This window comes from Schistosoma mansoni (genome assembly GCF_000237925.1).
Source record: "Schistosoma mansoni, WGS project CABG00000000 data, supercontig 0113, strain Puerto Rico, whole genome shotgun sequence".
Classification (NCBI taxonomy): Eukaryota; Metazoa; Platyhelminthes; class Trematoda; order Strigeidida; family Schistosomatidae; genus Schistosoma; species Schistosoma mansoni.
The window spans coordinates 287,646-303,237 of record NW_017386033.1 but is presented as its reverse complement, the minus strand read 5'-3'; the positions used below and the strand labels follow the sequence as shown (position 1 = coordinate 303,237).

General features: G+C 35.1%; 3 protein-coding genes across 3 annotated transcripts; all 3 read right to left on the bottom strand.

Moving 5' to 3' along the window:
* Positions 1-415: 415 nt before the first annotated feature.
* Positions 416-1,147, bottom strand: Smp_000620 (hypothetical protein; the record flags this gene model as incomplete). Its single annotated transcript, XM_018790392.1, has 1 exon — positions 416-1,147. The coding sequence occupies one exon, from the start codon at positions 1,145-1,147 to the stop codon at positions 416-418; it is 732 nt and encodes a 243-aa protein (XP_018646304.1).
* A 2,397-nt stretch (positions 1,148-3,544) lies between these two features.
* Positions 3,545-8,251, bottom strand: Smp_000630 (isochorismatase family protein, putative). Its single transcript, XM_018790391.1, has 3 exons — positions 8,060-8,251; positions 5,636-5,882; positions 3,545-3,941 (listed from the first exon to the last, which is right to left on the bottom strand). The coding sequence occupies exons 1-3, from the start codon at positions 8,244-8,246 to the stop codon at positions 3,761-3,763; spliced, it is 615 nt and encodes a 204-aa protein (XP_018646303.1). The 5' UTR covers positions 8,247-8,251; the 3' UTR covers positions 3,545-3,760.
* Positions 8,252-8,962: 711 nt separating this feature from the next.
* Positions 8,963-14,330, bottom strand: Smp_000640 (adapter molecule crk, putative). The gene is made up of 6 exons (XM_018790390.1): positions 14,295-14,330; positions 14,146-14,262; positions 13,926-14,115; positions 13,768-13,893; positions 12,106-12,261; positions 8,963-9,321 (listed from the first exon to the last, which is right to left on the bottom strand). Exons 1-6 carry the CDS (start codon positions 14,321-14,323, stop codon positions 9,202-9,204), a joined length of 738 nt encoding a protein of 245 aa, XP_018646302.1. The 5' UTR covers positions 14,324-14,330; the 3' UTR covers positions 8,963-9,201.
* Between the last annotated feature and the right edge of the window lie 1,262 nt (positions 14,331-15,592).

The window sequence follows — 15,592 nt, the reverse complement described above, 5'->3', positions numbered from 1 at the left end:
TATAGATAACGAAAGACTTTTACTGACATAAGAAAATATTTCTAGAATGTGTATGTGATTCGATTATAATTGATTAGCAGTATATGTAAACGGCTCCCATCGGAGCCATGTTACAGAGGAATGTAAAACAGTCATGATAATGACAAAATTCTAAATTGATCAGAAGAAAACTAACTAATGAAGCATCTGAAAAGATTTCGAATTATAGTTCAAGGTTAAATAACGTATATCAATTGAAATAGACGTCAATTAATACCCAAATAAACACTTTCACAAATGGTATAAGGAAATCCATTCAAATTGTTTAGTGAAATCAATAGTGAAAATGATCAACCACATCGTACTTGAACTCTGAAGATCTCTAAGTTATTATTATTATTCAAAAATGTAGTAGTTTAGTGATAGACGCTTCGTTTTACTTATTGGTTTCTGATGAACTGGACATTGAACATGGAGGTAGTTGAGATGGGAACGATATCGGATTGACAGGAGTTGTATATATAACATTACTTGAAATATTACAGTTGCTATCAATGTGAGTAGGATCCAACGATTCCGACTTGATGGGTTTAAAAGTGACGCTTTTGTAATCATCATTTAATAATAAAGAGTCTGCCTGTTGTATTTGTGAGTTAAGACGTATGATTAATTTGTATAGTTCATCAATCGCATTCGCTTGCATTAGAATGTAGTTTTTCGCTAATAACAATGTAGCGATTTTTGACAATTTTCTTACAGATGGACTGTGTGCATACGGGATAACACTGCGTAAATCATCTAATGCATCATTCAAATCATGCATTCGTCGTCTTTCTCTAGCATTTATACTTAGACGAGCATTTCGTTGATGATGATGCTGAACGTGATGTTTGGTTACATTTCTTGAATGGGCATTTGAAAACTGATGACGATTTAAACATGTTAATGAATGAGATGTTGTTGTTATTAATGATGATGAAGATGATGATAACGGTGTTGTAAATCTCCATAGTAGATCATTTTTCTTTCTATCGTAAGAGGTTTCGCATTTAATACCTGGGAACAAGATAAGGTCATCATTATTTTTTTGTGATTGAGTGATATCGTGTGAAGTAGTAGTAATGGCGGTAAATAAACAACTTTCATCAATGTCGTATATTTCCTCCATTTATGATAAATATAAATGGGAATAATCTGTACCGGTTTGAAACGTCCTCACACCCTTTTCGTCGTTTATTGGTCAGATCTGTTGTCCAATCAGAAAAGGACCATGATGAGATGTCAGCCAATCACATCTATTCGATAGTTTAACCATTCGTTACAAGGCTGGTTCGTTATATTTGTATCATACAGAAATAAAATTAGTAAGGGAGTAAACCAGGATATTCAGAAGTTCTATGAAATCTTCGGTAATGGTATAAGTGTCTCTAAAAGACTATTCAAAAAGATTCACATTTTCTGTACTGTTCATGATTATATCACTAGTAAATCCTTGTCGTTATAGACTAGCTTTAGTCTGAATAGAATGGTGACAGATTAATAAATTAATAACTAATTTAATAGAAAATTCTTCCAGTTTTGGGAGAATAGTTTCGAAATAGTTTAGCACGATATGGTGAACAGTAAAAATGAAACTTTTTACGAAAACCATAACTGAAATCCAATAATTCAAATGTTTCGTTAGACAGTTTGATCCGATCTTCTTCAGGAAGATAATCCAAATTATAAAATATAAACGGGGTCACAAAGCAACTATGAGCTAAACAACCGTTTAATTGTATTTGGATTTCGAATTTGGTTAGACGTAGCGATGAATTAGTGTAAACAAAAGACAGTTGCTTGTAAAACTAGAAATATTGATTCATTACGACTGTAACATAATACGTTAATATCAAACACGAAATGGTGCTCTATTTGTGGCCATGACTGTTTCCCATTAACTTTATTTTGTATTGTTTATTAATGTTCGGTATGTACGTATTTCACTGTTAGTTTTACCACCTTGGCTTTGATATTCCAAACTCTTGAACAAACTGCATTAATTTACGTTTTAGGAACACAAAGTTTTAACAACTGAGTGTCACGTGTCTTAAAATATACCGATGTTAAGACAGTAATTCCAGAGTTTCGTAGGTCTTCCTCGAAAATTATACCTAAATGCAAAAATAGTCTCTCTCTCTCTCTCTCTCTATATATATATATATATATATATATATAATGTGTATCAACATTCTTTATTGTGGTAATTTCGAAACTTCTTAATTATGGCAAAATGGACGGAATACTATCAACAATTCTGAGATCTATAGTTCACATATTTTTGTGTATGTAAAGCATCTAAATGCAGAGTATTGAGAATAAATCAATCTTACATATTAGTTCAAGAGGATTTTCATTCAATTGATTTCCATTATATTATATAATTCAGTGTGATTTTTTATTCAAGCAGATAGAGAAGAAAGAGGATAGAAATCAGTCTTGTTCACCACCATTTTAAGTTGGAATGGTGAACTATTGGCTCAGTGTACGCTCGCATCACATACATAAATATTTGTTTATAAATGGAGAACTGATGCAACCGTTCCAGTTTTACAAAATTTTATAGCAAATTTTTATTTCGCCTTTATTGAGTTTTTTTTATATAACCACACTGTAAAATGATCACATTCAAAAGGATAGTCAAGATTTAATATAACAAGGATATTGTAGAAATGGTTTATCAGGGAAATATTTATGCTGCTTCAGTAAGTTATAAAATCAATTTTCGTTAAATTAGGTTATACTCACTATTCATTCTAAATGAAGTTTTATAAATTAGTCTGTTTATTCAATGATATAGATGTGATTTACTGATGATGTAAGATACCCGTAAGTTACTAGTATTTGACCACAGATGTCTTAAAAATATTGCTCGCATCTGCTGGGATCACCAGGTAAGTAATAGTGAGGTTAGACGCAGGGTATTAGGAAATGATGGTAAATCAGTTGATGAGATCATGAATCTTCATTGACTGAGATGGTTAGGCCACGTGTTACGTATGCCTGAACACCGATTACCACGACGCGCTATGCTGACTAGTGTAGGAGATGGTTGGAAGAGAGTTAGGGGCGGCCAAACCAAACCGTGGCATCAGTGCTTGAAGTCACTAACTTCTGGTCTGAGCCATGTTGGCAGATGCAGACTACCTGGTTGGTGTCCGCGTGACTAGCGTAACCAATGGTTGGAGACTCTAGGTGACATGGCTCAGGATCGATCACAGTGGCGTAGGTGTATACACTCTTTATCTTCCCTTAAACCTTAAGATTAAAATTGCTTCATAACGTTCTTCCTTCCTATACTATATCCTTATATACAACCTTTCTTTTATATACTACCACCACTAAATTAACTATTTCTATGATTCCGGTGTTCATCTTGTTGCGCTAACGAGGTATGGCAACTTGGACCGATGCATATGTGTGCCTGGTCCTACGTTGTAGCTGACTGACTGATGAATGTTAGCAAATACAAAGACCAGTTTGCAGCTTAAACTCTGGTTACATATAAAAAACAAGGCAAAATAAATAGCTTGATTTATTTTAGGTAAAAATATTACCAGCTAGTAAAATTAAAATTTTATTCAGTAGCTGAAGTATGTATCCGAGTTTTAACAAAGATCATTAAAATTCATACTTGAACATAGAAAAGAAATATAGAATAAAATAGCATACTCTTATTACAGTATTGTGATTAAAATAAAACTGTATAAAGTTGTATGAAAAACAGATAAAGTTTAAGTATTTAACTAATTTTTAGTGTATTGAATCCAGTTAATAGACCACTATCTGGACTAGGCTTTAAAATAATCTTTTGAATATCACGAAATTGAGGATGATCAGAACCACAGAGTATGGTTAATAGAGCTGATTCACATGTAGTCAAATAGACACCTGATTGACTCATTCGTTGAAATCCAAACATTCTACAATACATATATGCAAAGTATGAGAATACGAGAAACTAAAATAGATTTTCAGTGAATTTGATTTGGTCGTATCATTATATTTAAGCAGCAAGATAGAATATAGTTTAAATATTAGACTAGATATTAGAATACCGTAGGGCTACATTTTGCGGTTCGTCGAGTCTACTAATGTTAAGTATGCTTCATATATGAGTTCTCAAACCAACTACTTGATTAAGAAAACGAAGAGTAAGTAGGAAGATTTCTGTAGACCAACTGAATCGGAAGTACATCCACGAACTAATTCATAAACATAAATAAACATCCCTCAGAATAAAAACCAATTTTTCAACCAGTAGCGTATTTCTACTTCATCAGAAAGTCAACCCTAATCTTGACCAATAGTGTGTGTTTGTCAGCATCTTTCACTGACTATTTGGCATATATTTGACTGGCTCAGCGCATCCATCAGGCAATCTAATCTCGTAAGTTTATATTCAAAAGTTTGGGCTGGTATGATGAAATGAGAAGTATACTTAGCACGTAGTGAGACGGTTTAGTAGTTGCAGAACCTGACTTCTAGCCACTGGACTGTAGGATAAGAGTGTATGGAGAAATTCTACTCTCTAGTTACTTGAATATTAAACGATTTTATAAAAATAAAAGTAGCTGATTAAGTCTTTAAATTATGGTTTAAATTAATCCTATGGTATTTTAATGAGTTAGTAACATTTTAGATTTTAATAGTCATCAAAAACACTGGAAGTGATTTAGCTCAAATTAATTCCAAGTTCTTGTTAAGAGATTCTTGCCTTAACTAGACCAAAACCTCAGATGAAAATGTGAATAAATAGGACTACTGTGACCAATGTAAGTCAAAATAAAAAACCAATCAAATCATCAGTGAAATGATAGTAACTCAACAACGACTGAATGAGGATATCCTCCCTTACATATTCACTGAACTCTGAATTATTACTTAAAGCTAGAGTAGTCAAACTGAAAACTCAAAATCTTGAGTTTCACCCTGACTGAAAGGGAGGGTCTATATGGCTGAAGTCTCAGAATAGAGCGAGACAACAGGATAATACTTCCTGATTTTCAATGATTATCCAGCTGATATCAGACTGAGATAGTCTAACAACAAAAGCATGGATTCTTCAAAGAGTCAATGGTTTCATTTATCATAGTAATTGATTTTACGTGATATTTAGAACTACTAGGCTCTATAATTAACAAGAAGCTTCATTAGTGATCTTTTTCCAAATTGTTGGTTCTTATAAAATTTTGGTATCTATTCAGCTTTATGTAGTGAACAAGAACACAAGTGAGGTCAACCAAATGTATTTGAGCAGAATATCTCACTAAAATCTGACAACCATACAGTAAATTGTTAATTTGCAAACTATCAATCAATTGTCTCAATCTTGACCATTCCTTCTGCAAATATCAGTCCATAGTCTCCGATTATTGTTCATGCATTTTCATACCAATTGCGTTTCGTTTCTGTTCTTTCGTTATCGATCTTCTACTGAAATACATTCAATGCCCAACCACCGTTATATACTACTTGTGTAGATATAAGTAGCCCACACCACATTAGATCGTTTATTACATAAACTTAATTACGGTCGAATGTATAAGATAATTACCGGTCACATAAGTGTAAAAAATCTTGTACAATTATGTAACGACATAAACAGATTAGTTACCTGTCAACCATATTTCGTGAAGACACAGCATCTACAATACAATGAACTTGTATCCCACGTTCAATTAAATCTAATGCAGTTGACTGAACACAAACATGTGTTTCAATACCACATAATAATACAGAATCAATTTGTTTTCGCAGCTCCAAAATATTGGCCACTTCATCTGTTAGCATAGTAAATGATCTCTTTGAAATGATGGGGATACCATTTAAATCTCCTAACTCTTTAACAGTAGGACCTAGGCCTGAATAATAAAAAGATTTTCAAAGTACTTTAATACTAAATTTCATGTGAAACTTCGTAAAGAATGCACTGAAAAGCACTATCGTTGGAAAAACATAATTTTAGCTATTATTTTCAATATAATATTTTATTACCTAATTTTTAAGGTCCTGTAAACAGTTATTTGCGAGTTGTCTTTGCCTATATGTAGACTTTTATAGAACCATAAAAGTCCTGTCATAAAAACTAGTCTTTTTCACCTAAAAGTAAAATGATTTGTCGTTGTATAAGTTTACATGGTCAATAATATTCGCATTATCTACGTCTACTTATTAGTGTTATCTCTAGACCTTTACATCCCAGTGCAAAGCATAACAAGTATATTACCTTAAGTAATTGTAACCCTAGAAAATTCAAACAGGTTAGATTAAGAAGTCAATAAATTGTATCTAACTCTTTGTCCAAAGCATGTGACGAATGCATAATATTTTTGACTGAAATATAAGAAATAGTTGAGATTGATAGCTTTAAATCCCAATCGATATTATCTAAGATTAGTTTTACAGTCTAGGTAGCATCCGTTTTTTATACTCTTCCATTGTTAATTAATATTTGTTGACTCCTTGCTCACACCGACTTCATCATGGCCAAAATGAAAGGAGGGTAGATCTTAAATTATTTGAAAGTGTTCCAAAAACGTCTATGAACAAGAGAAAGAACTATTTTAAACAGCGCAATTACCAAAGATCTTTCGGACACAGGATATCGGGTCGACACTTTGAAACCACTTAAAGTGAGCAATAAACAGCCAAACCCCAGTTTTCTGAAGCATGCTAAAGCCACCGCTATCAGGCATCAGGAATCTGATTGATGTTCAAAAGGGGTCAACTATTAATCTTTCCTTGTCTTGGTGGTAAATACTCTTGCATTACACCATAAAATTTTGTCCAACTCTCTTACAATTAAAACACGAAGGGATCTCTTTCCAACGAATTTATATATTTCTTACAATTGTCCACATTATTTCATCGTTTTATTTCAACTATCTTGTCAACTAGTAATTTCATTCTAACTAACTGGACTTGATTCATTTTATTCTTAATTGTTATCAGAATTTACTAATTACGTAACCATTTGTTTTCATACCTTTGAATGCCATTACTATCAACTTTGTGAAATTTTCTTCCACATGAGATATATATTTACAATATTTTGTTTAGTGTATTAAATTTATTTACACCCTTGGTATAGAGTACTGATGTGTGATCAAACTACTTGTAAATATCACACGTTGTAAGCAGCTGATGAGAACCAAACGAAATAAAATGAATTCGTACTGTTCTTGCTCTCTTTAAGATGATAAAGGGAAATACGTCCATAAAAAAAACCCATTTTTATCTGAACTATATACTATTAGTGTTATTCTTGTCATCTGTTAAGTTTTTGTTTAGTTTATTCCTCCGCCTGTAGAATTTGACAACTTGAACTTATACGCTAATACTGCTTTTGTCTTTTGGTTGACATTTTCAACTTAGATTTTTAAATGGTTTATTTATGTAAAACTTCCTTACATGTATGGTTTCATTTTTTTTGTGAACGTTTGAAACAATCATCGTAGCTCAACTATCTAGTTATTCTGAATGTTTATACTAAGTCAAATAAAAAGGTATAAACTTTATTAATCATCGCGGGGACTTAGTTTAGATGCAACGACAACACAATCATCATACTCCCATTTAAGATGCTTTTTATCAACATATGTAATACATGCTTAATAGACTTCAGGTTATGCAGTTTTGAAACAGCAATGATAAATGATAATTAATTAACCAGATACAACTTTTATCTTGAATTATAACATTACTAAGACAGATTTTCAACTTAACACTTCGTTGATAAACCCACAACAATACCACCAGGTTTATACAAGAAGACTATACGAAGATTATGTCGACCATTGTCCTAAAACAGGATAATTCTCAGAATATGACCAAAAACAGGAATCTATGTAACCATGTCACTATACATTAGTTCCGTGCAAACTTAAAACACTGAACTTCGCAATACAGAACTAAGAAATTCCTCAAATACGAATAGATCGAGGTGTTACAGTTAACGGGTTCTTTTTACAAAATATCTTACAAGAATATGAACCACAATTTAAAAATATGCTAGAATATTCTTCTTCCCAAAACACACCTTTAGGGTACATTTCAGTGACTAAAATGCGCATTCCTAGCATACGAGCAGCTGTTAACATCCGACTAGACGTTTCGACAATTGCATCAAAATGACTAATAGTTGGACGAAATTTTTCTTGGATATCGCATAACAATAAAGCAGTACGTGGTAGTAATAGTTTGCCGACTCGTGAAATGCCAGACATAATACTGCAACAGAAAGAGTATACAACACAACTTTTATGTTATAGCGACAAAAGGTAATCGAACAAACACGTCTAACGATCGACAGAAACAGCATATACGTTTATTGAAATTAGTAACGAACACGTCATTTGTCAGAAGTGGAATGGCTCAAAATCGATTGCAATGGGGAAGAAGTACTCTTTATTATCCAGTCAGCCACGAATATCTTAAAACCCTTTAGTCGTTTGTTAACCATCGGCCCGTATTTTACTTATTTGTTTTTTTTTGTGTCTATATATTTTTCTGCTCCCCTCGACCGTTTTTTAATACTGAAACTCAAAGCAATATACTTGTCTTAGAAATTTTACATAGTTGTAATTTGTGTTAAAAGGGAAAATATACAATTTACTTATGGGTTTTCACTACAGATTATTAACCTCGCTTATGGCTAACTGGACGATTTCGCCAACAGTGGTATATTTGTTAGGTCTTGCACACCTTTAGAAAACGGCAACCAAGTAGAGGTTAGATTTCTTTTGCATCTTCAATCACTAATTTGCGTTGTTTCGCAAGCCTTACTGAGATATCGTCAAATTCAATACAACTTAAATCCAAAATAACTCTGTAAATCACTGTAATATCATAACACATGTTTAGGGATTTGGATAATTTAGTACTTGAAATCTGTTGTAATTCAAGTCAAGAGAAGACAAATAATGATGAAAACTTGTCTTGACACTAGGACCAATAAGAATAGGTTTTGAATGCATGCACTGACCTTCTTGTAAACATACCCATATAAAAATATTTGTCTACCATTTCAAACAGTCTATTGTTACAAAAGAAAACAAACATATACACACAGGATTAAGTACAACTGAAAAATAGAGAAGTTTCAGAAAAGTATAATTGGATGTTACGAAATTAAATCACAACCTCATCATTGAATCACAGTCGACATATGATTAATATTTATTAATTACATTCAATCTTAAGGAAATTAATTGGTACTAAGCCGCCAACTTGATCACGTTCTCGCCAGACCTCACAGAATCCATCAGGAAGTAGTTTCCTGATTTGAACTTCGTCATCGCACTGCAAGGCATAATGTGAATAGTAATTGCAAATCAACGTTATCATTAAATATACTAACGTACGAAATAGTTTAAATCTTAAAATGTTGTGGGTAACTACCCGAAAAAACGAATAAACTAGGTTGTACAAGCCCACATTCTTCAAAAAAGATTCAAAGGTTAATATAACATTTGTAATTGTAACTGAGGAATGAAACACAAAAGCACGCGGTATAAGTTCAGTCAGTCACAACGTAGAACTTCGTACGTACGTACATCAGTTCGAGTTGCCATACCACATTATCACGGAGATGCAGTTGTCGATTCAAATCCCATAGTGGTAGAAGAAGTAATAGTATAAGCAATAGTCGAAAAGATTAGGGTTTGAAGATGTTATTGAAGGAGTATAGTCTAGTGAAGTAAATTTGGAAAGAGAAAAAAGAAAGGAACATTAGAATTTGGGAGAACACAAAGAATGGATGCACCTGAGCCATTGCAAACGATCTTGAGCCATGTCATTCAAGGTCTCTAACTATCGGTTGTAATCATCTCGCGAATCCCAACCAGGTAGTCTACACCTACCAGCATGGCTCAGTCCAACTGTCAGCCACTTCATGGATTTTTGCCACGTTTAGGTCTGGCCGCCCCTAGCTTTCTTCCAACCTACTCCTACAACATAAAACATTGCACATCGGGGCAGTCGGTGGTTGGGCATACGTAACACGTGTCCCAGCCATCTCAACTGATGAAGTTTCACTACTTCATCAATCGATTTGCCATACTTACCTAGTACCCGTTTCCTAACAACTGCATTACTTACTTGGTGGTCCCAGGATATACGAGCAATGCTTCGAAGACACCTATGATCGAATACTAGTAGCCTACGGATATCCTCTACTTTTACCAGCCTTTTTTCACTGCCATAAAGTAGGACGGAACGCGGTATAAGTTAAATATATTTTATTAATTGCGGCGAACAGAAAAGCTAGTGAGGTTATGGACTAGGAATTTACGAGTTGGTGAACCCGGCCTGTAGTTGTTAAAACAAATAAAATGTGGCCAACAGGTATAAAGTAGTACGGTGTGAACGAGTGATGGTTGATCATGAGACCGGATTAATGATATATGACTGTGAATGATTACAAATTAAAATGAGACCATTAGCTAGAGGAATAGGGTTTTTTACCAAAAAAAACTACAGGCTTGTATACAAAGACATTCACAAAAATAACGTGGTTTCATGTCACGAATGATCGGATAAAACTAATTTTGTAGGTCGTTCATTCTCCAGTGGAGTAAAGCCAAAATGGTAGGCTTCACCATTATATCGGACTTAACAAAGTTTAGAAATGACTTGCTTGTGATTTCTTTAGAGAGTTCATGACTACAGAGAATTTTCAGCCAGGACAAGCAAACGGAATTTCTTAATCGGAAATCACCTAAACTAACACCAGGCAAATTCTGATCAATCTGATTAGAGTTCAGTAACATACAAATAAATTACCTATAGAATATATATGTTAAAACGTCATATTTCTCAGGCTTTCTGTTGATGTTAGTTACGTAGAATCTCGGATAAATGCACACAGATATAGATTGTTACGTTATACAAAAGCACAAAGCAAGAAAATTAACAAGATGAAGTGGATGAATTGGACTGAATGAGTAGTAAAATAAATGGGGTATAAGCTAAGGATGGAGATTAAATTTCCGAAAACGACAACATCAGAAACGTCACAGAGAGGAAATGAACCATGGTTGTGAGGAATATAAATTGGGATTTAAACCAAATTTGACCGACATCACTCAAATTCTATAACCATAGATTAAGATTACCTAAGGAATTTCAACTTGCAAGTCTGGAAATACTTACACGACCTAGTATAATAGCCAATGGTTTTATGGGCTAATGCCACGCTTTTGTTCTCTGAGCTGAGTGGTTTGGTCGGACAAAGCGGACACCCTCTTCATCTTCGCCTGGATGAAAATCAATTAGCAGTTAAACACCATGACATGTCTTCACTTATATTAATGCACGTGGACAACTGCGGACACACATTCGACCGGAAAAAATGTGGAGATTTTGGATAGAGGTAATTCCAAAAACACCAGAGAATTTTTAGAGGCTTGGCACTCAGGTCAATCAGCAATAAACAAGCATATTGAAATCAATCCAATTTATCAACCAATCGAGAAACTATGCAGAAACATAGGAACAAAAATCAGACTCATGGGAGATACAACCAAAACAGAGAAGTAAACAATGACAGATTTAAGGTCAACAAGAACCAATAAACATTGAGGTACACAGGACAAGCTGTGAACTACATGTGGAGAAATTCGAACACTTCACTTCTACCCGAAGTTTGTGCTAATGACGTCGTTCAGAAAGACGATGAAAGCTCCACGACCAAACCATCCAGCTCAGAGAACAAAACTCCATCAAAATCATTCACCTGAGCTACAAATCTTCTCCGCCATCTCAAAAACTAATGTTACGCTTTGGTTAAGTTACATACAGTCATTACTAATCTATTTCTACTTCACAGTAGGTGGTACCTAAGATGTGCTTATAGCACCAGGCACCTTGGTCAATAAAGAGTAAAGATTGTATTGGCTATTTTATTTTGATACACATAAGCGATACTTTGAAGAAACGTAGGAAGGAATACCAGCAACCTAAAGTCATCCCCAACAGCAGACTCAAAAAGCAGCTCTTCGGGTTCCCGTATTATTTAATCTACAGAATACGATATCGCGAGGTGGTTTAAACATAACGTTTGAAACATCTAAAAAAAGAACTAACCTCCACTTTCAAATGATTTGTCGCGAAAATGCTGGGATTTCTAGCCCTTACAACCTTCCCAGTGGCTGGTAACTGAACAGATTTCAGCATATGACAATAGGTTAAACCAAGTTGGTCACCAAGACCCTTTAATCTAGCAACAATTTCAGGTGTAAACTAAAAAAATAGGAATATCATGGATACGTCAGTAAATAATATGAAAGATATTGTGATGGGAATACAATTTATAGGTGACTTGAGCGATGCTAGTGATATTGAGACAACTCACCTATTTACCAAAGTTAGAAGAGGGCTACAAATCGATATGAGGAATTAGGATTACGATTTACAGTTAGAATTTAAGATTGGGAATCAAAGTAAGGGTTTTTATCACGAACTCACATCAGCTATAATCTCAAAATGCCATTTAACTATGTGGATGAGTGGATCGTGAGCTAAAATCCAATACTTACTATCCTTAATTTCGCTGGTTTGTCCATGAATAATAGTCTCTTTTTTTAAAACAAACCGAGTCTGTATGTTAACGTGACGAGACTATAATTTATGGACAAACGAATCGGGTAAAAGATAACAGGTCTCGAATTTTTGGAGCGAAATTCACGCATTATAGCTGATACCAGTTCGTGATGAAAACCCTGAATCTAATTCCTAACCCTAACCATCAACTGTAAATCGTAATCCTAATCACACACTGGTTTATAGCCCTCATTTGTTCCTAGTTATTACGTGAACACTCTCGAGGTCAGTTGAGTGTCACTCGAAGGTCGTCCGTAAATTATAGTCCCACCGTTAACGTAACAGAGACGTTATTACAGATGTGATAGCCAGTTACAGCACAGTAAAGCCTAAGTGATCTAGGGTTGTGTCGTAAAACTGGTTCTCACAAGCGGAAAGCTGGCTTGGTGGTCAAAATAACTGAGTTCCAACAACTTGACTGTTATCTTCTATTTATTTATTTATTTTATTACTTTTATTTAAACACATAAATATTGGTACAAAGGGGCATCAGATATATATGCGCCATACAAATCTCATTCGATTTGTGTCAGGGTTGTGATACTGTCCAGGTGCTCAAACTGAAGGTGGTTTTCTTGGGGGACCACACCCGGAGCCTTTGACCTAAAGGTCTGATCCATAAGGCAGTGGAACATCGTGAGGAGATGCAGTCCCATGGTAGCCGGTGACCAACGATTGATTCATACGCCATTTGTTCCTTCAGGATATTGGAGCCCATGTGCACCATTGATTTGGAATCAGGGTTTTCCAACTCCCCCAGATGGACCTTCCATGTCAACTAACCCGGTTAAAGCGCCGGACATTCGCTTTTTGTCCTCCCAATTTTGTAAACAACACCCCTGCCACGAGAAGGCAGTGAGTAGGACTTCCCTGTCAGAGGCTCATGTACACCAACCGAACAATCAGACAACCCCCTGGATGAAATACTAGATCGAAAATCAAATACATGGACGTTTAGTTAGTTTCTAGGACTTGCTGACTTAGGTTGTCACGAGATAGGAAATTTCAAAACAGTGGTCAGCAAAACACTGAGATTTGGGATGAGAGGTATCATCATGTCATCCTAACCATTTCTGAATCACAGATTGCTTGTAGCAAAAATACAGGAGATATGTGTCATTAGTTCAAGGAAACTACATTACTCACCGGAGTTAAGTAATTTGAAGGAACCCAACCGATACGGTTATCGCCTGATTTACATAGAATCCACTCCCGCTTTTGTCTTATAAACGTTAACAAATCTCCCCTCTGAAAAGACAAATCTCCCTCTTCCTAGAAAATAACGAGAAAAAGGAATGGATAACCTGTGCTTGAAATGAATATAAAGCAGCATAAGTAGCCTTCTGGGCTGGCTGCCTCATACGAGTACTGGAAGAGTGTGAAGTATGAAGTCTAACCAACTCATCCAGCGAAGAGTAAAGAGTGTCGCCAAACTTGAACTTTTTCAGCTGAGGTGCCCATGTAAGTAAGTAACGTTTAACTTCGTTCGCCTCTCTGATTATTAGCACATAAAAATAGACATACTTTATCGCCAGCACGTAACCTGACTTTGTGGTGCTGTCACGTATCAAAAATGTTCCAACAGGCTGGTCAATTAGAATCTCATTAGCTTTTTCCCTGCTTATTTCTCCAAAATACCATCTACAATATCAAAACAAATTATCTAAACTAACGGAGCGTCGGGAACTAGTTCGACCGCCATGGTTTTCAAGGTCAGGAGTTCGGATTTTCTTACTAAGAATAGAAGGCCCCCTGCATGTGTTATTCCTTTTCTAGCATGCTTCTGTGAGTGTCTAGTCCTATCTCGAATGAGTTAATCGTAAGTTCGGAAACCATTGCTTCGGGTAACAAGTTCTTAGGATTGATGACTTCGAGTGAGAGCGTGTATGCCACGAGTATTTTGTTCGTTCTTGGCTTTCCTACTAACTCGCTATGTCCTCTGAGTTGTTCTAGTCTGATAGAAAAAAATGAGAGGATATATCAGATCACCTCTTAAACTGTGGCTGGGGCTACGTCGCAGCCTATGTCTGTATGATCTAACTCAGGGTTCTGAGATGTTGAGATAAAGGGAACTGTCGCCACATTACCCAAACACATTTTACCGAACCTCGGCATTATAAACATATTTATGCCATTGAATGTCGGAGGTGCTTCGGAAACAAAAGTGATTGAACACAAAGAGTCTTCCAACATTCTCAGCTCTGAGATCAGAAATGCTCTCACTAATTTGTCCTAAATAAGACCTTTTACAGCCAGAATAATGTCACGAAAATGATGGCTCATGCAGTGGTGAGCCGCTCTTACTTTTATTGTGCATAGGTTGATATCATCTGATCCGTCGTCATCACTACTTACACAGCTATCCAGATGCACAAAATTTTCTCTTGCATCTAACAACTCACCATTAAGAGTGAGAACATGGACAGGTTTCTACCAATCTCGTAAAAGTGCCTATAGGACGTGTCATGTCTAAAGACATTGACTGTTAACAGAATAAGTGTCGGTCGGACGTCTTTGATATCATCTCATAGTTAGACAATATCACCCAAATACTCAAGGTCGAAAAGTATTTCTCCAGACACTAGGTTACCCTTTTAGTAATTGGCTGTGCTTCCTATAAACAACTTACATAGACTAACTCACTGTTAATGAACTTGAACACCATTTTAATCATGTTTGTCTCCAAAAGATTAAATGGAAAGAAGGAATGACGAATGAATGAAAAGGTGTGATTGAGTTAAACAATGGTTAAATACACATATGAGTCATAACTGAAGTACATACAAAATGTCTTGAACCAAAATTGCAGCTTCTAATTTTAATGAAACAATGTCGTGAGACAAATGTAATTCAACATTTTTGCTCGTACACAGATAACACTTCAGAATTACTTGTGAGTTTGAGTAAAACTTAATCGATAAAATTGTAATTATGCATGAGACCGCTAAGTGTTTGTCTCATATCTTTTTTT